At 45.1% G+C, this 22,125-nt stretch overlaps 1 protein-coding gene across 5 annotated transcripts in view; it reads right to left on the bottom strand.

The window, feature by feature from the left end:
* Nucleotides 1-20,531, bottom strand: part of LOC149352214 (uncharacterized) — a 49,693-nt gene extending 29,162 nt beyond the window's left edge. Inside the window, exons 1-3 of one of the 5 annotated variants that reach the window (XM_089581382.1) lie at nt 20,234-20,531; nt 14,887-20,150; nt 1,037-14,767 (exon numbers count right to left, since the gene is read on the bottom strand). In XM_089581382.1, the coding sequence (XP_089437508.1) occupies nt 1,037-1,303 (267 nt within the window). In that variant the 5' untranslated portion in view covers nt 1,304-14,767; nt 14,887-20,150; nt 20,234-20,531. Of the gene's footprint in view, nt 1-1,036; nt 14,768-14,886 lie in introns of those variants that run through there. The other 4 variants (XM_089581381.1, XM_089581384.1, XM_089581385.1 and 1 more) reach the window with 4 other exon arrangements.
* Nucleotides 20,532-22,125: the final 1,594 nt, after the last annotated feature.

Below are 22,125 nucleotides of genomic sequence, written 5' to 3'. Positions count from 1 at the left end.
TCTTGAAACATCGTACACCGGATCTATGTTTTACAGCCCTAATAATCGGACAGTATAATTTATTTTGTGTCTGCGCCCATCGAAAGGTATTTTCGGCCTTTACAGATTGACATACATCAGGAAATTAAAGTGCCGAGGGAGGACTGTGAACAGGCATCTCACAAGGATATGTAACCGCCAGCTTTTGAATACATATGTAAACTGTGTTACACTTTTGCATACCGCTTTATGTTTCTTCAGATACTGTCACTGCTTTCCGAACAAACTTAGGATATGTTGAGACCGCATGCATGATCCGGCGCATATATCTCAGCCGGATTCAGAGCATGGTGTGCAATGTATCTTGCGGCTGCGCGAATAATCGTGGACAGAATAGGGAAGAAAGAACGAGACAAGGCGCGGACTTCAACTGAGAACCATCTGCACAACGGACCACGTGTGCGCTTCAGTGGGGGGCGTGATGGCTACGTCTCTTCTCCCGCCCGTTTCTTGCCACCCTTGTCCACTTTTTTTTTTTTTTGCGCGGTCAGACACCAACTAGCCCACATGTACGTGTTAACTATATTCAGCACATCGTTTTTGCCAGTATAAAAAAACTCACAGGACTATAGCGACATTCGGTAATGCGAAATTCAGCGCATTTGTCGAAGGGTAGTTTCCCGTATGCTCACACAAGGACCGTGCACATTACTCTCGGCAGCATGTAGTCCCGGATCCTCGTGGCGGCGGCGGCACACAGCACAGCTGACAGGGACCAAAGCGGTATGCTACCCCACGGTGGAGCATGGATCATTCGACCACCCCACCTGTCCTGCCGCAAGGACGCTTTTTGACGACGACAAACACGCTTTTGCCGAAATTCTGTTAATGGCCCCATTTCTGGGTTGAGCATCGGTGGCAGTGATGATGTAATCGCGAATGAACGAGGAGGAAGGCGAGACGGAGATGGCTACAACGTCGCCATCACCGCCGCTTATCCGTCAAACGGGCCATCAACAGCCGCACTGTAAAAAATAAAGCACAGCCCCGTACATACCCGTTCGTCACGCTCGATCATGATGGACCTCGACGAAGGCGCGGAGGAGGGCGCGGCGCCCTCTGCTTGCTCCAGGTGCACAACGGACCATGTGTGAATATCCGTGGGGCGCGTGATGGCGGCGCCTTTGAAGTCGTACAGCTGTCCTGTGGGAGGCGTCATGACCCCTGCGTAGAAGTAGCGGTGGTACCGAGGGTCCCAGTAAAGCGCCAGTTCCTCCTCCGAAGGCACTGAGGGCGACGTCGCATTAGTCGGGGTAGTTGCCATCAGGATGCCGAACCCCAGGAGCGAAGGAAGACCAAGCTGCAGCACCGGCTGCCTCAAGGAAGGCGTAAAAAACGGCCCTGGCGACCGTTTAGGTGTGGCGCATGCGCGTGCCTCGCGTCGCACTCGTCTTCATCTTCCTTTCAGCACTGCCTGGTGCACCTTTCGCTTTGAAATAACAATTATGGGACGTTTCCACCAATCCAACTACAGTATCCTACCTGGAGCGTACCGCGTTCGCCGTATTCGCATTCCATGGTAATATGCCCTTACTCGTACGTAGTTTCTTGTACTGCACTGCCCAAACAATGCGCACTGAACTTTTTCTGAAATTCAGCACCTACGTGTGGTCTTTCTGGGCGCGGTTCCAACGCTTATTGCTTCCGTTCAGTCAAAATACCAAGAAGGCTATTACAAAATTAATTTTAGCAATTTTGTTTGCCGTTGTCCTTCTTCTTTCAACTAGACTGTCATTAACCCGCGTTTGTTCTCTCACCCGCTCCGCCCGTTTCCAATTTCTTAACGTTACACCTATCATTTTTCTTTCTATATAGCTCACTGCGTTGTCCTTAACTTGAGCTGAACCCTCTTAGTTACCCTCGACGTTTCTACCCCATAGGTGAGTACCGGTAATATACAGCTTTTGTATACTTTTCTCGCGAGGGATATTGGTAAACTGCCATTCATGATCTGAGAGAACCTGCCATATGCGCTGCACCCCATTCTTATTCTTCTAGTCATTTCAGATCCGGATCAGCGGTCACGACCTGCCCTAAGTAGACATATTCTCTTACTACTTCCAGCACCTGTTTACCAATTTCTAACTGCTGTTCCCTTGCTAGGTTGTTGAACATTACCTTGGTTTTCTGCATGTTAATTTTTAGGCCCACAGTTCTGCTCTGCCTGTCTAACTCATTGATCATGCTTGGCAGTTCATTTCCTGAGTGGCTTAGCAAGGCAACGTCATCCGCGAATCTCAAATATCTCAGGTACTCTCCATTAACTTTTATCCACAACTCTTCCCATTTCAGGCCCCGGAATACCTCCTGTAAGCAGGCGGTGAATATAGCATTGGCGAGATCGTGTCTCCGTGCCTGACACCTTTACTTATTGGAATTTTATTGCTGAATTTATGGAGGACTATAGTAACTGTGCAATTGTTATAAATATCTTCCAATACTTTCACATAACACTCTTCCACACCGTGATTCCGCAATGCCTGCATGACAGGCGTTGCGGAATCATGCCCTGCTTGTGCAGGCCGTATAATGCGAAGGCAAGATAACCGCTGACCCTTAAGGGTAACGGAGTGGATTCCAAGAGAAGGCAAACGTAGCAAGTGGCGGCAGAACGTTAGGTGGGCGGATGAGATTAAGAAGTTTGCGGGGATACGGTGGCCGCAACTGCAAAGGACAGGGTTTATTGGAGAGTCATGGGAGAGGCCTTTGCCCTGCTGTGGGCGTAGTCAGGCTGCTGCTGCTGCTGATGATGATGATGCTGTCCTTCTGGATATGGTGGGCAGGCGTTGGTTCCTAGCAATGCACACTGTATTGTATCGGCTTCAAGGGCAAATCCACATGAACAGCTCTGCGGGTTTATCGGCAAAACGGTAAACAGCCTGAAGGCCAAACAAGGAACGGGAAAAAAGATCGCAGAATAAAAATACTATCAGAAGAAAAACGCGCACAATTAGGTCCCTTCGGTATCCTATAGCTATCGGGCTCTACCGACGCAGGAAGAAACGCCGCCACTCGTCGTCATTTTTTAAGAGATCACACTCCCATCGAAGATTAGCTTTACTCCGACGGCGGTCAGGCATCATCCCAGGAACGCGGGACAGCAGCAAATTTCTTGCTTAAAGGCTCGTTAACAGCAGAGCTAAAGCCACCGCGATCCAGCAATTTCGTCACGCTTCTCTCTGCCATCCCCACCTCCGAGCCTGTCTATCTCAAGTCATCCGGGTGACAAGACTTTTAAAGCGAAATTAGCCGTTCTACGCACATCCCGTTTTGCCAAGCTCTCCCGTGAGATTTGCGGCGTTTGAGGTATGCACCTCTCGCCTCGAAATAACGCATTGTGGTACATGTAATAGAACTGTAAGGGAAGGATAAGGAAATTTGCTAGCAGCTTTCTGCGGAGGCAGTGCTCCCGCGAGCGCGGTAAAATAGGGGAAAAGGAATGAGGTGAACGATAAACGAACACCACAGTACCCATACCACGCACAGACATGAACGGATAACGGCTTAAATGCATGTACATTATTTTTTTTTTATGCGAAGCATACTAAAATAGCCCAACCCAGCTCCTCGAGTGCGCCGGTGTCGTTACCATTGACCTTTCGTGACCTCCATGTCATACCACGTGATGCGTGACGTCACAGCAGATGAAAAACGGGGGCCCAGCTCGCGTCGTCGCGCGAGGCGTCGCGACCAAGGAGGACCACGTGATGCGTGACGTAACGACATAGGAGAAACGGGGCCCCAGCTCGCACCGTCGCGCGAGGCGTCGCGACCAATGTGTTTCCTGCTTCTGCCGCTAGGTGCGCTGTAGTGAACACGTGATGTGGAGCGGCGGTATACAAGGGCGGAGGGCGTATTCAGAGGAAGGTGATCCTCGTTGCGATTGGCCAACCGAGAACAGACGTCACTGCTCTACTCTACGTCACTCTGTGGGGACTTTTGGGGAACACTGCGCTTCAACCGACAGGGAAAATCTCAACTCTTCTTGAATATCCTTGCTCAATATCCCAAGGTATCCCAAGGTGCATTTCTTGCTCGCTTGTTTTTTTTTTTATTTTCTTGCCTTGAGCATGGAGACGGACACGTGCGATGGCGTTGCTTCAGCGGTTTGCGACAAGGCGTTCTTCAATACTAGTAATTTAAAGACACCCATCAAGGATATTCATGGGGAAGGACGCGGTTGTTGCTGCGACGCGTCTTTTCTTTTTCTCTTTCCTCTGATCTCTCCTCTATCTGCACGCGGCAGCGGTGGTGGCTCGGCTCCAGCCAGTAGGCAGGCCCATGCATCCTTCTCCCAGTCACAACAACATGTAGTAAGGCACGGCCGTTCTTGTGCGACTTACGTCCGAAGCATTTTGTCGCCCTTCGTGACCTGCGACGGCACCACGACTTCGAGGAAGAGGTGGAGAATCTAGTCTTCGACTCTAATAAAGGTAAGAAACGAAGTCTGCATGCACGCACGCTGTGATTAAAGCAATAAAGGGCCAAAGCGGGATGCAGTCGCGCGCTTAGATTACCGATTGAAAAGTTGCAGTTTATTGACTTTTCGAGTGCGCGCATTTTAAGTTTGTAAACACAAAGCGCGTTCTTTTTTTTTTATTTACGGGCTTACACTCACCTGGGGAAACTTGCACGTGGTTTTGTGCACAAAAACTTAGCGATGACATGCACGCTTTTTAAAGAAACCATGAAGATTTCAATGGGCTTGGTCTACTGCGACAGATCTGCAGAGGTAGCCTTTGCGGGCATTCGAGTGAAATGTGAAACGTAACGTACTATAACCTTTGAAAGCCATGACTTGTCATAGTCATTTTGCACTTATTTGTAATGTAAGGTGTATAGTTTGTACAAAGTTTAGGTAGTCATAGTTTTGACTCCTAATCATTCTGAAGTGTTGCATGACTCAGCACTTTACTAGTAACATAAGGTGTGCAGAGTTTGTACAAAGTTGCGTAGTCATGCCTTGCACTCATGACTCGTCATTCTGCAACATAGCATGACTGTGCACTTTAATGCTTTGGCATTCTCGCTTGGTAAGCAGTCTTATGTGTGTCTGCAGAATTTTTTTTTGGTGTCCTAGGTCCTCCATAAGCAAAGTGACAAGCAGTGCACTCTCTTTCATATTTAAAGTGGCCGCTGCAGGAAAAAAACTGGTCCTTGCAGCAGACTCGCTGCTACAGGCCTTGCTTATGCTTTGTTGCAGGCATCTGCAATGTCTCGACAGGACACACAACATTGTCGCGGCATGCACTGGCTTAGCAGCGCTGAAGCCATGGCAATCGCAACATGCAGAAGTGTGTAGGAAGAATGCCCAGCATTGTTCTGCCTTTAGAAGTCAACAGCGCTGACCTGAATTTGTGGTCAAAGGACAGGGCCATGTAAAAGGTTGCTGTGCAGGAATGAGTTTTTGCAGGGTGTAGTAAAATTGAAATACTTCCATGTAACAGTCCGTGTAATAACTTAACCTGAACTTAATAATTTTCTCAAAAAATTGTTCCCCATGCGCTATAGCAGGAAAAAACAGTAAGCGAATGACTGATAAATTTTTAACAATAAAAAAGCTGGGAAATGCAGTTTTGCACTGCAGGCAAAAGGCTAAAAATTTGAAGCTAAATCTGTGATTGTCATGCGCACTTGGCAGAGGCAGAGCGCCAGTAGTAGTGCGAGAGTACTGCATATGTGCCCACTCCATAGCACATGCATTTTTCATTAGTGTATGTAAAAAGTACAAACTTTAATTTGGCCTTGCTTTTCAAAAATGAAAGTAGTGTGATACACAAAAAATTGACAGAGAAGTTTTGCCGAAATTTTATAAACGTGCAAAAGCAGAATTTCATGAACATTGCCTTGTCTTGTTACTTTACTGTTGGCTTTCTAAGGATGCCTTATGCCGTTATTCATGTGCTATCATTGTGTACACGTTTTTATCAAAATGGAGCCCACCTTTGTTCACGCCTCAATTTTTAAAAATTTCTTTTTAGTCATGAGTGGTCATGGACTTAACATCACATGTTGGCATCGTGTCATAACTATGTTGCAATGCTGCTGTGAGGCTGTGGTTGCTATGTCGCCGTTGCTATGCTCTTGGCACAAACCCACATACACATCGCAGGATCTTGCTCGGGGTTTACCGTTCGGAATTGTGCTTTCACACTAATAATTAACTAATACTATGTGGAGTGCTTAGTTATGTTTACAATCTTTCCGTTTCAGGATTTTGCACCTGGAAAGACGGAGAAGAAAGCAAAACTTGCTACCATTTTATAGCTTCTACAGGAAAGAAGGAATGTGCACCAAGGGTTTTTAAACGCTACCTGCACTGCCACCATTCCGGCTCGTACGAAGAGCTTCCTATAGAACAGCGCCAAAGGCAGGAAAAGGGGCAAGGAAGCTGCAAAATCAGCAAACACTGCTTTGCTACTCTAGAGGTCATGGAGAAAGAGGGCAAGGTATATGTAGTGTTTCAAAACAAACACTACGGACACTTCAATGAGGCCTGCCACCAAAGGCTGTCCCAGGATGATGCCAGAGGGCTTGCAGGTTAGCCACTCCTCTTGTACAAAGCATTTGTGCATGCTGTGTTGACTGTACCGGAATGTGAAAACGTTTAGAAGCTACACTCCACCAACCTTTCATAAATGGGAGACGAAAGTGCAATAGAAATGTATTTTAGGGGGAAGATATTGCTCATTAACTCGAGTGATCATTTCAATGATTTTTATTCTTCTGCGATGCATCTATGGCACAAAAGAGGTGGGACAACACGAAAATGCCTATTGTAAAGTGGGAGAAGGCATGTCCCACAAAACGAGGGGGCGGAAGAAGTTATAGTAGGGCACAGCTTAAGAACCCAGTGGCCAATGCCCCTCAAAGGAAGCCTGCCATCCAATGGCGTCGACCGATTCTCATGATGTCATCGTTAATCCTAGGGGGTAGCACTGCAGGAGGGTGGCAGATGAAAGAGGATTAGTTATGGCTTTAATTGGGTTAACTGATGAAAATCAGCTGACGCCATTGACTGGGGGGGGGTCTTCTTTAAGGGCCATCTGCCACTTCGTTCTCGAGTTGTATCTGACTGTAGTGCAATTCACTTGAGCCTACTTGGTCGCATCGAAGGGTGAAAAACAATTGATCCACGGCACATTGCATGCATAGCACAGTCTGTACGAACTTCATGCCGTTTAGTTTAGAGATGCTTTGTGGAAGGGGTCCAGTCTTTCGAACTGAACATAATTAGGAATGTCGTCTAGCACTGAACTACTCCAATGTCTGTTCTTTTGTTTTTCTGCTGGTTTCATTGACTATCCTAGGTCTGTCGCTCAATCGGCTGACGTTGAACTTCATCCGTAAGAAGTCGGCTTGAGCTCTATGAAACGTGTCTTGAATGACTGACAGTTGCACTCGATGCTAGCCTCTTTTTTTTGGCTGCCTGTCAAAAGCGTAGGCATTTTGTTGCTGATCAAAGCAACGCCACCAGTGTAATGGTTGTATAAGGGCCATGTTTTTTCTCATAAGACAGATCGTCTGCAGTGAACTTTCATTAATTAGAATTATTTGGCTGTTTTGGCACTTCATCAGTAACGCTCGCAGGAACGGCTGTGGTTTGAGTGTTCAGCTACTAAGCTGGAGTACCCGGGTTAGAACCCGGCTGCGGCAGCTGAGTTTCGATGGAGGCAAGAGGTGCCCATGTGCTGCGCAGTGTCAGTGCCCAAAGATCCCCAGGCGGTCGAAATTATTACGGAGCCCTCCACTACAGCACCTTTCTCTCTTGCTTCTTTCACTCCTTCTTTCCTTCATGGCATGGTTGAGGCAGTTACTGCACCATTTCCTTTCCTCAAAAACCACTAACATAAAACACAAGCCTGCACAAGAGTTGAAATCGCAAAAAAAAAAAAAATGAACAAGCAGCATTTATATTTCAGTTTATGTATGACTGGCATGCCCTCCAATTGTCTCTGACTTAGCAGCAGTCATTCAGGTGTTGAAACTGAAACAGCATGAGAAAAATATTCACTTAGAAATTATTCACCTGGCGTAAGTGAATTCTACATTGTGACTCGTGCACACTATTGTCTTGTGCACAAGTCCAAAGAAACAAAGTTCGCGTTCAAAAATTTGGTGTCTCTACTCCTTTAAAGGTTGCTGTCAGGCGAATCGGTGCATTTTTTGAATATGCAGAATGAAATGGGACAGGATGAGAAGCACATGTCCTTATTATTTTCTTGTCCACATTTTCAGTGCTGTTATATTCCGCATTTATAACACGCTGTATATAACTTCCCTGTTTTGCATTGCAGTATGCAAGTTTAAACACTCAAGCTCATAAAAATAAAGTCCATCTGGCTTTGAAACAACCATTTTGTTGTGTGCTTTGCAGTGCCACAAAAGTGAAATGAAAGTAAGATGAACTGTTTGTCACCTGTGAAAAGGAACAAAGTGGAAGACGAAGGAATCCGACCAGAAGTATTTGTCACTTTATTACATGGCTGTAGGCAGATGAACCAGAGATGTTAACAGTTTTTTTCTGTACCATTTTCAGGCCGGTTAGCAGAAGGAGTGCCAGAAAAAACCATTGTGCACAACATCCGAGCAGGTACAAGTGGATCAAGCCCACGGATGCAACTTGTGACCACTAAGGACCTCCGTAACATTGCAGATAAGTTTAGGATTGGAAAAACAGAGCAGAGAGATCCAGACGATTTTAAGAGTGTTGAATTATGGGTCGAAGAAATGAGGGCAAAAAATGAGTCGCCACTGTTGTATTACAGGAAGAAGGGTGACCCCAACAGTCATGATGGTGACTTTGAGCTAGCATTAATGACGTTCCCACAACGAGAGCTCCTTTATGAATTGGGGGCAGCGAAACTGTGCACTGACTCCACCCATGGCATAAATAAGTACTAACTCCAACTGACAACCCTGCTCACAATTTCTCAAGATGCCTTTGGTATCCCGTGTGCCTACTTGATTTCAAAAAGGGTGAACACGGGCACTGTGGTGAGGTTTTTCGAGGCCATCAAAGAAAAAAACACAATACCATGTCAGGCATTTATGTCTGATGATGCCCCTGTTTATGGCAGTGCATGGGAGCAGGTGATGGGTCCCTTGAAGAGTCGACTGCTTTGCAGCTGGCAGGTGCTACACAACTGGAGCACGCACCTGAATACAGTCACAAACAAGGACTGCAGGAGTACAACAAGGGACATGCTGCACACTCTGATGAAGTGGACAGATGAGACTGAGTCTCAACAGTTGCTCCCTGCACTTCTTGGTATCCACTCCAAAGAGCATCAGCTTAATTGCCTTTGGCTTTGTCAGAAATTTTGAGAAAACATACGCAAAGAGGGCATGTCAGTGGGCTTACTGCTATCGGCAGTACATTGGATTAACAACAAATAATCACTTGGAGTCAAGGCACTGAAGTACTCTCACTTTGGTGGCAAGGTAAATGGGTGATTGGATACATTAATCAAAGTACTCTTCAATTTCACATCCGAAAAACTTTACAACAGGTGTCAAAGGAGGAGCAGACCACCGCAAATCTGCCCTATTTAGGAAGCATAAAGTGGGGATTGAGCTTTCTAAGTCCAGTACTGAGAGAGTGGGAGATGGCCAGTGGCATGTGAAGTCACAAAGTTTGGTGTACTCCAAGCACACAGTGGAAAGAACTAGCAAATCGTGCAGTGGCTGTGAGCTTCATTGTGAGCAGTGCGAGGCTTGCCACAACATGTACACAAGTACGTGTTGACCATGCAACGCATGTGCACATGTGCAAGCACGTGCATGCTGTTGCTATAATGGAGCTACACTCGTGCCAGATGCGGAGCAGCCAGAAAGTAGCATTTGACTGTGCTGGCATTTGTAGGCCCTGCCAGCTGAAGATGGCAGATTTAAGGTGAGGGATTAGGATTATGTTATGAGCTAGTTGGCAGGCTATTCTGACAATGTGCTTTAGCATAGCAAGCTCAAGACACAACAGGGAAGAGGAGTGTCATTTGCTAATTTTCTTGAAGCCCACATGGTCATGAGAAAGGTGCGCCATCATATCCCATATCAAGCAGCACCATTGATGGTACACTACAGGCCTCTGGTATTTCTTTTCTAGTCATTCCTTTTTCCCAAAACTTTCCTCCTAGGAATGGAGAACTCATCCCGCCACGGCGCCTCAGTGGCTCTGGCGTTCTTAGACTGCTTACACGAAGGCTGTGGGTTTGATCCGGCCATAGTGGCCACATTTCAGTGGAGGCAAGATGCAAAGATGGCCATGTGCTGTGCAAAGTCAGCGTGCATTAAAGGGCCCCAGGTGGTGTAAATTAATCCAGAGACCTCCATTATGGTGTCCCTCATAGCCCATGTGCGCTCCCGAATGTTAAACCCGACAATTAAGAAATTGAGATATTTCAGGCCCCTCATTCCCTACTCAGAATCTGCTTGTGTGAGTACGCCCTCTCTGGCACTGCTCAACAGAGAACTTCTGACAATTGGCAAACATTTTTCATCTTTGGGAAATTAGTGCACTCATTTTCTTGTTCATACCTGCCTTGCATTCACTATAATTTTATTTCTTCGTCATCCCTGCTTGATTTCATTTTGTCTGCATGTGATGCACTCATAGAGGCATGCGCTCTTCAATAAAATTAGTATGAAGTGTCGCTCCATGCTGCATTCCTCTTTGTTGCGTCGTGCTGTCACAGTGCACCGCCCTTTTAGGACATCTTGAGAAAAACAGCGCTTGCAGACAAAGGACCAGAACAAGAAGGACACACAAAAAAAAAACAGCGCAGTTGTGTGTCCTTCTCGTTTCCTTTGTCTGCAAGTGCTGTTTTTCTCAAGATGTACCCCAACCAACTCGCCCAGCAACACACCTTGCCTTTTAGGACAGTTGACAATATGTGGTTCTACAGTTCTGCAATGCATATGAGAAAAAGTATTCTTGACAAAAGGCTAAGCCGTAGCTGTCATCTTGCACACTGAAAGCTGCAGCGCAAAACTACTATTCATCTTATTTTGCAAAGAGAATACTGCTGCAACAGAAAAACAGTATTACTCATTTTTCAGAACATTGCTGGTGCAATTTGTGACACGAACTTATATTGCCATGGTAGAAACAGCCGTGAATAGCCTTCCCTCACATGATAAAGCACTTTATAAATGAACTTGCTTGGCTCTTACACAGTGTCTCTCCACCAGCCTTCCAAGCAATGAGCCTTCTGTTGTGTGATGGGAACACTGTGCCAACTTTGTTGCCTAGAAATTCTAACATGCCCCTATTTGTCGAGAAGGCAGCTTAGATGAAACATATAGTGCCCAGTTAATGTCATTTCCTTTTTACTCATTAATGAAAAATGCTTCAAAGCCCAACTGCAACGAAATTATAATTTGGCTAGAATGCCTGTTAATGTGCTGGGTGTGTCATAAAACTAATAGTAACAAAGTTTCATGCTTCTGAGAAAACTGACACTGTTGCTACAAGTGTTTAAAAAGCTGTGTAGTAGACAACGTGGCATGTCCATATAGGCAGATACGGATACCCGAGCGCCATACGGCCTCATGTCTGGCCCATTGGGAATGAACAGATTAAGGACAGTGTAGAGTGAAAGGCTAGGGGCTAAAATGTGGCTTGGCAGTCATGGGTATGGTGCTGCGCCAAAGTTGTTAGGAATTTGTTTCAATCCTGCAGATGCTGATTTCTGTTTCCATTCCAGGTTTTTGTACACCATATTTACTTAAATAATGGATGCATTTGCATAATAAATGCTTTCCCTACATCAATCATCAAAATCTGGGGAAAGTTCAACTGACCACACCATGTTTTACACCATGTAATAAATGCACCAAACTTACCATTCTAATTTTTTCCCATAAGAAACTGCATCCATGATGCAAGTAACTGCAGTATTACAGGTTACAGAATGAAGCACTGTCAGCTGTATTATGTGGCCACAAGACTGCCTGGCGCCATGTGAAGAGGAATGCTCCCAAGGCTCATCACATCACATTTACTCCAGTATCCACATATGGCACCCGTTTCATCCTGCACGTCACATTCACCTCGGGCTGGTGATAGCCTGCCAGCTAGATTAAGAATGTCACAAATAAAATGTCTACCTAACTGAAAACTGCGGTTGTATATATCGGAGATTTTTATTGACTTGTGGCAGTCTACCTGGACAGGTTATGGTAATGCAAGGCAGCCCATTATGCACAGCATATGAGTGCATAGGCGCCACAACTTCGCATCTTTTCCAAGGGTTCATGTTTTGCACTATTGGGTGTGACCCGACCCATCTTTCCACAATCCTCGCGTAGTTAATAATAAAGAGCTCCTAATCCTTTTTTGACAGTCAAAATGTATTTTCCTAGGCATATTGGAAATCTTCAATTTGTATTTCTCCACAGATTTGGTACTTCTGAGAAGTTGGACGGTCATTTTATAAATGATATATTTTTAATAAGCTAGCAGATACTATTCTTGATTTAAACATTTGCAGGCATATATACGCTGCCATTGTTTGCCTTGATAAATACTGTGTCCATTGTGTAATCATAATACAAACACGTTAATTGATTCTAAAGGATGTTAATGCTGCTTAATTACGCTGTACAAGCCCAGCTGTGGCTTTGGAAAGCTGCCCTTCCTTGGACTCTGACATTAAATACAACTTGTACTTGGGAAAGACTAATCTTACTGTGAGTGTAACGACAAAATTAAACAAATTCCATTAGACGCTGGTATGACCCCGCCTGCGGCAGTTGTATTCCGATGGTGACACACAACAGGCCCAGATGCTGTGCGATGTCGGAGCACGTTAAGGGCCACTGTTGGTCGAAATTACTGGATCCCTCCACTGTGGCGCCCCTCATAGCCCGAGTCGCTTTGGGACGTTAAACCCCATAAGCCAAAGTTAGCATTATGTTCCTGCCGGACCGAGCAGCCGCTGACAGGGTCAGACTGTACGAATGGGTACCATCAATCACTACGTGACACCCCCACTCCACTCACCCGATGAAATCCCATCCATCAGTGACACATCCACTCCACCCTTCGACTCAGATTTGCAACCGCTTGCCAACCGCCTCCTCCCACCCTCTCTTCTTCCCTCTTCCCTGCAATTTCGTGAAGGTGGATTTCACTCCCTCCACTCTGTCACCTGAGGCTTCAGACCGACGGATTATTCCAACATGGGGGGTTCTGATGCTGATGCACTAAAATGATATTTTTGAAAGACAGCTACAGTTTGTTACATGTTAAGGAAAAGAGTACTCGCTGTACCATGCAAAATGCGAGATCATTCCCTGGTGTGCACACACTGCATCACAAGGAAGTATATTTGGCACCTAAATTGAAATGTGCAGTATAGCGAGCAGTTAGCACCAGGTGCTGTACACAGACACGAGCACAAAATGAACACGCTTATTACCAGGCCCTCTCTGTGCACCCTCCCTATACATAGTGCGAAGACTGCTTTTGAAGCTAAGGTTGGTCACATTGCAAAGAAATAAAGACAGCATGAACATGAGAACCGGACACACAGCACTGACAGAAATCTCGACAGTCGGTGCTGTGTGTCTGGTTCCCGTGTCGTCCCTTTTCTGTTCGGCGACCAACCTTAACTAGAACAAACAACTTGCCCGAACCCTTGCTTTTGAAGCATTGCATGCAGTAAGTAGCACGCAGTACAATGCACAGACTGAGCCATGTGTGTTATTGTATCGGCAGTAAACCACGTGCAAACGTGCAAAAAAAAAAATCAACAGCCAATAACTACAGTCGGTAAAGCGAAATTTGAGCACAGCTCTTCACATATTTTAGTTTTGCAGTATGCTGAAGTAAAGAATTCCAGAGAGCCACCTGCCCCAGCGAGAGGCAGTGATAGGTGACATTTGGCCCTGAGCACTTGGCTATCACATACTTTGTATAGACAAGTTCTGTCCCGCCTCATACGAACACCAAAACACTTTCTTGAATATCTTTTTCAATGAAGGCAAATACACTGGCTTACACAAACATCGAAATTACTTGCTATTACATCTTAATAAAGTGTTCAGTGTCACACTATTACGATGCTATATATCAATTTATGCATGCCAGCACATCATCTCTGGCTGAGAAAGATCTGACAAATCTTGCTTTTTGACAGTATGTGGGCACAGAGTCATTGATTGCAAAGACCAAATATGACTATACCAGCAGAAAGAGAACTCAGAGGATTACCTTAGAACTCATGTGCCTTTGAAAACATGCAGTGAACATGGAAACAATTTTATTTTTAAGGTGCGCCGCCCAGCGTATGCACATGCGTTCAGAGCACTCTTTCTGCGCCATGAAGGACGACTCGGCCCCAAGAGCAGAAGTACACACTGCCAGTGCATTCCAGAACATTTAATTCAGATAGGTACTACATGAGACGTAAGCAACGTATCTGTAGCGTTCGCACCGTGCAGCTTTATTGCTCCGCTCTGTCCCGAGCATTTTTCAGTCCACTGAGGTGGTTGCGAGCCACAGGTGGGTTAGTCTTGCGATTATTCTGCCGGCAATTGCTTCTCTCTGTGATCTAGCAGATCTACGCCACCTCGCACCCACAACAGTCGTCAACTGGTACTGTCACTATTCGGTGTCCAGATCAGTCTTGAAGGATCGAAGGCGGGCTGGAAACGACATGCTGCAATGTTCTCCAACCCTTGCATCACGAGAAAGTCAATGTGACGACATATCACAGCCCACGCACTGCATCATGATGATTATAACAAGAGTTATATGCACAGATATTTTCCAGAATGAGCTGGAAACACCCAGATCAGGGACGCCAGTACTGGACGGCGCGGGCTTGCGTCCTGCTCACTCACCTTTAGGGACGCATGGGAGGTAAACACGCATTCCATAGGCGGTCTACTGGTCACAAACAAAAAAGGGGCAAATTTAAAGAACTACACACGCCACAAAGACGAGACACCGACGAATACTTCACTCGCAACAGCCGCCGACCGTGATTCGAACGTACGTAAACAACCGCCATGTTGTTGTTTTTTTCTTATTTGCTAACTGACTGTAGGGGGCGCTGTAAGAGCGCTAGCATCATCATCATCATCGCGCGTTCCCTCAAAGAAAAGTAAATATAGATAGCCGAAACCAGCAATAAACTAGAAAAAAAAAAGCATTAAACGTTAAAAATTGCAACATAAATAAGAAAGTCATTTATGCAGTTGACGAAAATCAACACACTCATTCAAAGGAAACACCAATAAAATTGATTCATAAAAATAAAACGAAAATATAAATATGCATGTTTTCTTCTCCTTGGTTTTGACTAAAGCTAGGACGTGCGACTATTTTTTGGCAGTTTTCTAAATCGGGTAGCTCAGTGCGACCATAAGAAAATTAAGGCAACAAAACTGAAAACGTAACGGGCACTTAAGGGTCAACATTGCATCGTCAACAATATGTACGCTTTCTCTCTTGTTGCTCATCCCAAGCTTATTAATTGAATGCATGTCAATTTGCTGTTTCAAAGCAGAACGGTCTTCTATCATTGTAGCGGATTGAACCGAACCAAATGTACTGTCATGAACAAAGCGGTCACATAACTTTCACTTATGCAGCTCAAACTCACATTATTTATTATTTGAGTGTAGTTTTAATGACATGAAACCACAAGTACCATTATAAAAGGTATTTTTCATCAGAGCACTTCGGATGGACTAGAAGCCTTACTCCCAACAGTGTACAATAAAGCCATTCACACAAATCATGTTGGCAGCAATGCTGAAACTGTGTGCGTCCACCTTACTTGAAACTGCAACGGATGCAAGACAGACAAAATTTTACCATTCAAAATCATAATGTGCCGAGATATTGCTGCAATCTTGAACGTAACCACGCTTGCCATTACAATCAAAATGACTCAACAGCACATGCAACATGAGAATTTTTTCTTCACAGACATTTTGACACTACATTTAGTTCACTATTTATGCAACTTCCGTTTATTTACACGATGGACACGAATATTCACATGCACGCCAATCTTAGCATGAGTGCCATGCGTACGTAATTGTCGATATGCACCCCGTCACACATTGTGCATTTGCACATAAAAATACTCATGAAAACTCAACAAGTGCTCAGCAATTACTGCAGCTTAAATGGTAAAGCACACAGAACACGTCAAAGTTATGGTATGGTATAGAATATGGGGTTTAACGTCCGAAGGCAACATGGGTTATGAGGAATGCCATAGTGCAGCGCTACGGATTAATTTTGACCACATGGGGCTCTTTATCGAGCACTGATGTCACTCAGTACACAGGCGCCTAGCATTTCGCCTCCACTGGGATCGAACCCGTCCTTGGGAACAGCAGCGGGCACCCTAACCACTCAGCTATTGCGGCGGGGCAACGGCTAACCACATTATAAGCAACCAAAAGTCCAGGTCTCTGCTTTATGTCTTACATGTTGCCTAGGTATCGTCTACTTTTACTATATCTGCAATCTAAAAATTAACGATAGACAACTTCCCCACTCCATCTAAATTACTATAATTGTCCCATGCCCTTCTTGGTTTGCTACACACTTTTTTTTTTTTATTCGAGTAGTCTGCCGTGAGGCATAAGTTGAGAAAAGGGGGAGTGGAATGTAGGTTACAGAAAGTTAGAAGGAGTGGAGACCAGTTTCGGCGAGGTACTCGCATAGGCTGCTGGTGAAGTGATTGTCCATAGTCCACTTCACATAGTCCCCGTCGCGGTTCCACCACAGGCCAACCTGATAATTTTTGGCTAGTTTTATCAAGGTGTCATACAAGTGTAACAGCTGCCACAGTATGAATTGTGGATTCTAAGAGAAAAAAGAACTCACAAATTTTGCACTAATTTGAACAAAAATATTCAGCCAATATATGCACAACAGGCATACACCAATAACATTTCTACCGCAAAACCGTGAACCCACCGTACCGAGGGCCAGTAATAGAAAATCACTGGCCGCCGCAGTGCCTCAGAGGTTATGGTGCTTGGCTGCTGACCTGAAAGACGTGGGTTCGATCCCGGCTGTGGCGGTCGCATTTCGATGGAGGCAAAATTCTATAGACCCCTACAAAAATTCTATTAGTCACCCCTTGTCGTGCTAATATGCAGGTACCAATTATTTCTGTAACATACCTCTTATCATTTCTGTAATACCCATTACTAGGTCTTCAAGAAAACAATAACCTGAAATGTAGCAAAGAGCTGATGGTTGTCTTTTCATAGAACATTCTTCACAGCAGCTCTGCTTCTGAAAGGAGCACCTCATTCTTTGTGGACTCAACTAGTTTTCTTCTATTTTAATCACCATGAGGTCAGAGTACTCCAGTAACACTCTGACTCCTGATATGCTACACTCTAGTGAGCCAGTTTCACAACTCATAAAAGAATGATGAACTCAAAGGTCTGCCACAAACATGTCATGGGCTACATCTTTAATGGAGTAGAGAAACCAAATTTTTGGATGCACATTTCTCTTTACGCTGATGCACTAGGCAATGCTATACACAAGCCACCATGTGGATTTTAACTTTGTCAGCTAAATAATTTACAATTTAATTTTTTTCTCGTGTTATCTGGTTTCGGTTTTTAACAGCCGAATGACTGCTCTGAAGTCAGATACATGTTCAGGTCACATGAGGCATGCAAAAAGAGATATAATCGCTGCCTGTTCACTTTATGTGACTCCAACTCTTAGACAGGTTTGTGTACGAGTTGATGCAAATAACAGTGAACAAAGCTACAACAATACTGCTGTCTTTGTATGCCTCACATGACCTGAACACATCCCTGACATCACAGTCGTCGTTCGGTTGTTTAAGCTAAAGCAGTGCGAGAGAAAAAATGCAATTATATATATATTGCCTCTTGTCGCAATCCATGCAGCTGTCTAGTCTTTCTAAAGTACTGCGCATCATTCTAACCGAAAGAAACAACTAAAATTTTGTTGTCTCTACTCCTTTAATACCTACTTGGCCTTGACAATATAAAAAGCACCTAAACATATCAGCGAACTGAGCTGCCAACCTTCAAAAATGTATCCACAAGCTCTTTTCACATTGTGCTTTTAAATATGTTGCCTCATACTCGTGATATACATATGTTCTGACTGTGCACATATACAAAAACAGTAATTCAGGAACCAGCAGACCCACCCATTCAGCAGCATGGCAAGCGAAGAATGAAAATTAGAATGCAGCTAGAAAGAAAAGGCACAGAGCTTTTTCAGACCTTCTAATTTGAATACTTCAAACTTATGTGGCCAACTGTAAATGTTTCCTTACTGAAATCCCACACTCCTTTAGACGTTTGCCATAAACCAGAGAAAAATTTGTCAAAATGCTTCCCTCTAAAAGGAACAACCAAATATAAGCAGACAAGCCATGTTTACATCTCATGCATTTTTAAGCTCTTCACTGTATGCAGAGAAGCATGTCACATGCATGGCGTGTTGATGTTTGGTTTATGCTGCTTCTTAACTTTATATTGAAAGGTCATGGCTACTCTTTTTTTGTGTGTGTGTCCATTGCCCCACAGAGCTGCCATCTATGGAGCAAGCTTATTTGCATTTAAAGGTCGCTTGCCTAGTCACTGCTGACTCCACAAAAAACAGATTTTCCCCTCATAACTGGCAACGTGCAGTAAAAGCAGGCGTGCAATTAATGTGACACCTCATACACTTCATAATGATGCAGTGGCCTACAAGGCCAAGCCAGCATGCTATTCATGTATGCGCACAAATTATATTCACTTATACAATGCTAATGTCAAAAAGAAACCCTTCTAGCTACAAATGCTAGCACAAAGTTAACGCAGCGCATTACGGCATGCATGGCATCCAACGTCCCTGTACAACATACTTTTACTAATAAGGCTAAAACAGTGCACCTGCACAAGGATGAAGGAAGATGAGACAAAACGCAGCATCTTCCTTATGCAGGTGTGCTGTTTTTGCCTTATTATGTCATACCAACTTGCCCATCAGTCTGTGTTTTCACTAACTGGTGCAGCAGAAAAAACAGCTAGCTGTGAAATTTGGAATGCATTCATGGTGTCTAGAAATTGAAGCTCAGAAAATGTAACACACAGAAAGTGCAAGAAACTGATCATCCCGAGTGTTTACGTTTCTCTCTGTGTTGTGTTTTACTTACCCCTCAATAACCCAACATCGTTCCCAAACAAACCCAAGGGCCACACTGGCTACGCGGATGCTGAAAGCCTAAGTCAAGCCTCCCACTTCATCACAAACCATTACAGAAATGACAGAGCAAGCAAAACAAGTTTCGGCCTTGTCTGGCTTTATTCCAATGCTGAACGTTACAAGAAATACACCAAGAACCACACGTTCTACTTAATGAGTATAAAAACACTTCACCAAATAGATAAAAGAAAAGCAGCTTTCTACATATTCAAAGGTTCGGTGGTGTGACCATACTACGACATTCGCTAAATGCCTATCAGCGAAGAAAGAGGCGAACGGATCGTAGTTCATGTGGCACGATGCGTCGCGTTAAGTCTCTCCGTGGGCAACGTTACGGCGTCGTACAAAGCAGCTGTGGCCGACCGTGTGCTTTGCGCAACATGGGTGTCAACGCGAAGTAATCCATTACAGCTTGGCTAGTTGGTGGGTAGACACTGCAGGCATATTAAACATTAAGACGGAAGATGTGTTGTCCTTTCAAAGGCTAGCGTGTAGTACGTCCAGTCCGCCTTCCTTCCGCATTTTAATTTTTTTTTAGCATAGCTTGTCGCCGGTGGGCATACATGCAGGACTCCAGGAACATAGTTTATATGTACCGCAACTGCCAAATGGCGCGCAGTATCCACCATTTTTATGCATACGAGCTCATCCTATCAGTACGTACAGGTCAGAATCAGTTACGCGCAACACACGGAAACATAATTTTCGACACTCATCCAATGCTTCAAACTATTGCCTCCTTCTAGAGGAGGCAATGTTCAAACACGAGATACAATACCGAAAGGTGCCGAAGAGAACTGAAGTGACCTCAAATTCAGTCAAGCACCGCCTTGCAAAACGTCTCTAGGGGCTTCCGATATCATACCACGGCTGGAACAGGTCGCACTGCAAACTTGCATAATAAAGACAACACTAGGGCACTGGGGCACAAGTCCGGACGTTAGCGCGGTCAATATTACTCGCCATTGCACCAACCTTTGATGACTTTCACGGCAGCACTTACTCCACACGTCAATGCACCGCGCGGTAAACAGCCATCGCAGCCATGTCAACAAACCACCGTGGCGTCGGCGATGACAGCGATGGTCACCGTGGCAACCGTAAAGACGCCAGCGACCTAGAAACTATGGCTAGGGACGTTTCAAAATTTTGCGACGCCATTTTTACCTAATTTTGCAACAAAAAGTACCCAGAAATGTACCTAAACAAACGCCATTTTGGAATGACGTCATTAAAAGTCACGTGACATGAGGATCGTCTTCCTCCATTTAGCCTTACGCATACAAGGGGGTGCGCCTGCCTCTGCTAGGCGTACACGGGATAGAGATGCCTCCTGGAGACAGGGCTGCTCGTTGGAATGAGAAGCAAAAGTTGCGGCGTGCTACAGAGACTGATGAAGAGCGTGAAGAACGTCTAGCCAAGCGGCGTGCTCGATATGCAACTCGGCGACAATATGCTTCGCATCTGACTAGGCTTAACCTAAGCTAAGCCTCAGCCATTTTTTTGCCCGAAAACGAATTGAATAACGAAAAAAAAAGTGAAGGGGACACTTAAACTCCGCCAAGGGTATGACGCCATATCGTTAATGATTTATTGCCCATATGAGCGAAATCGGTCTTTGTCAATAGTTTACATTTATAGATCGCGGGTAATCCTCATACCACTTCTGTCGCAGTTGTGCAGGGTTTAAGCAATAAGCCACGGACCCGGCAGGTGGCTGTTCATCAAACAGAGCCAGCGGTGGGGCTTGCGAGACCGGGTTGCTATAGTGTTCATACACAGGGCATTTCACCTAAGACTTTACACAATTTTTATAAAGAGGCTTTTTGAGTTAGAAAAGCGGTTTTTCTGCATAGCATTGTCAGCGATGTAGCACACCAGAAACCATATAAGTCGTGCTGACTAGCAGGCTGGTTAACTAATACTCAATAGCTGACTTTTTAGCTATTACAGTTAGGCTCTTTAATTATCGAGAGGCGTGTAGCCCACCGCAAGCAACATCTATGGCTGTATTTAGAATTACGAAAACGCGATTACCCTCGGCGCAGCGACCCAAAAAATTTTGGCTATTTCGATGAATTATGTACATTGGAGAGGTTGCTTCGCCTGCAAGCTTCTCGAATGAACACGTATTTTGACACGATGTAGCCATCATTTGTTGGGCCACAGCGCCGGGGGTAACCGCGTTTTTGTAATTTTAATTACTGATATGGATATTGCTTACAATTGGCTACACGCCTCTCAATAATTAAAGAGCCTAACAGCGATACTTAAAAAGTTAACTTTCGAATATTAGTTAACCAGCCTCCCAGTTAGCTCGTCTGAGCTGTGTTCTGATGTACTACACCACTGACAATGATATGCCGAAAAAAGTGCGCTTCTAACTCAAAAAGCCTATTTTTAAAAAGTGTGTAAAGTCATGGGTGAAACATCCTGTACATCGTCACGGAGGGATACACAAGAAGGTATATGCACGTTGCCCTTGCCAAGCAGCTTCTTGCGACCACTGTTAATTTAACTGTCATCTGCTACGGCGGGCACTTTGCCCACATTCTCATGGGCAGGCTGCCACGATGGGCAAGCCATGATGACGTCGCAAGGTTGCTTCCCTCAGGACTTTTCGCTCACACCGCCGCCGACGATGACGACGCCGGGTTTTCTGCCGTGGCTAATCCCCCGCTGTGGGTGTGTGCCATTCCTCCGGAGGCCAACGCGGTGTCTAGACACCGTAAGCAGCGGGACCCTTGATGCGATCGCGTTAATAGCGGCAGCAGTTAGTGCACATGACGAGACATCGTCCGCCTTTCGCCCGTGAATCAGAACGCGAGACCAGTGAAATGTTTCTGGCTGTGCCGTCACAGGCGCCC

Source organism: Amblyomma mixtum, chromosome 3 (genome assembly GCF_055824585.1).
Source record: "Amblyomma mixtum isolate Tamu chromosome 3, ASM5582458v1, whole genome shotgun sequence".
NCBI lineage: Eukaryota > Metazoa > Arthropoda > Arachnida > Ixodida > Ixodidae > Amblyomma > Amblyomma mixtum.
This window is presented reverse-complemented; position numbering and strand designations above follow the sequence as displayed.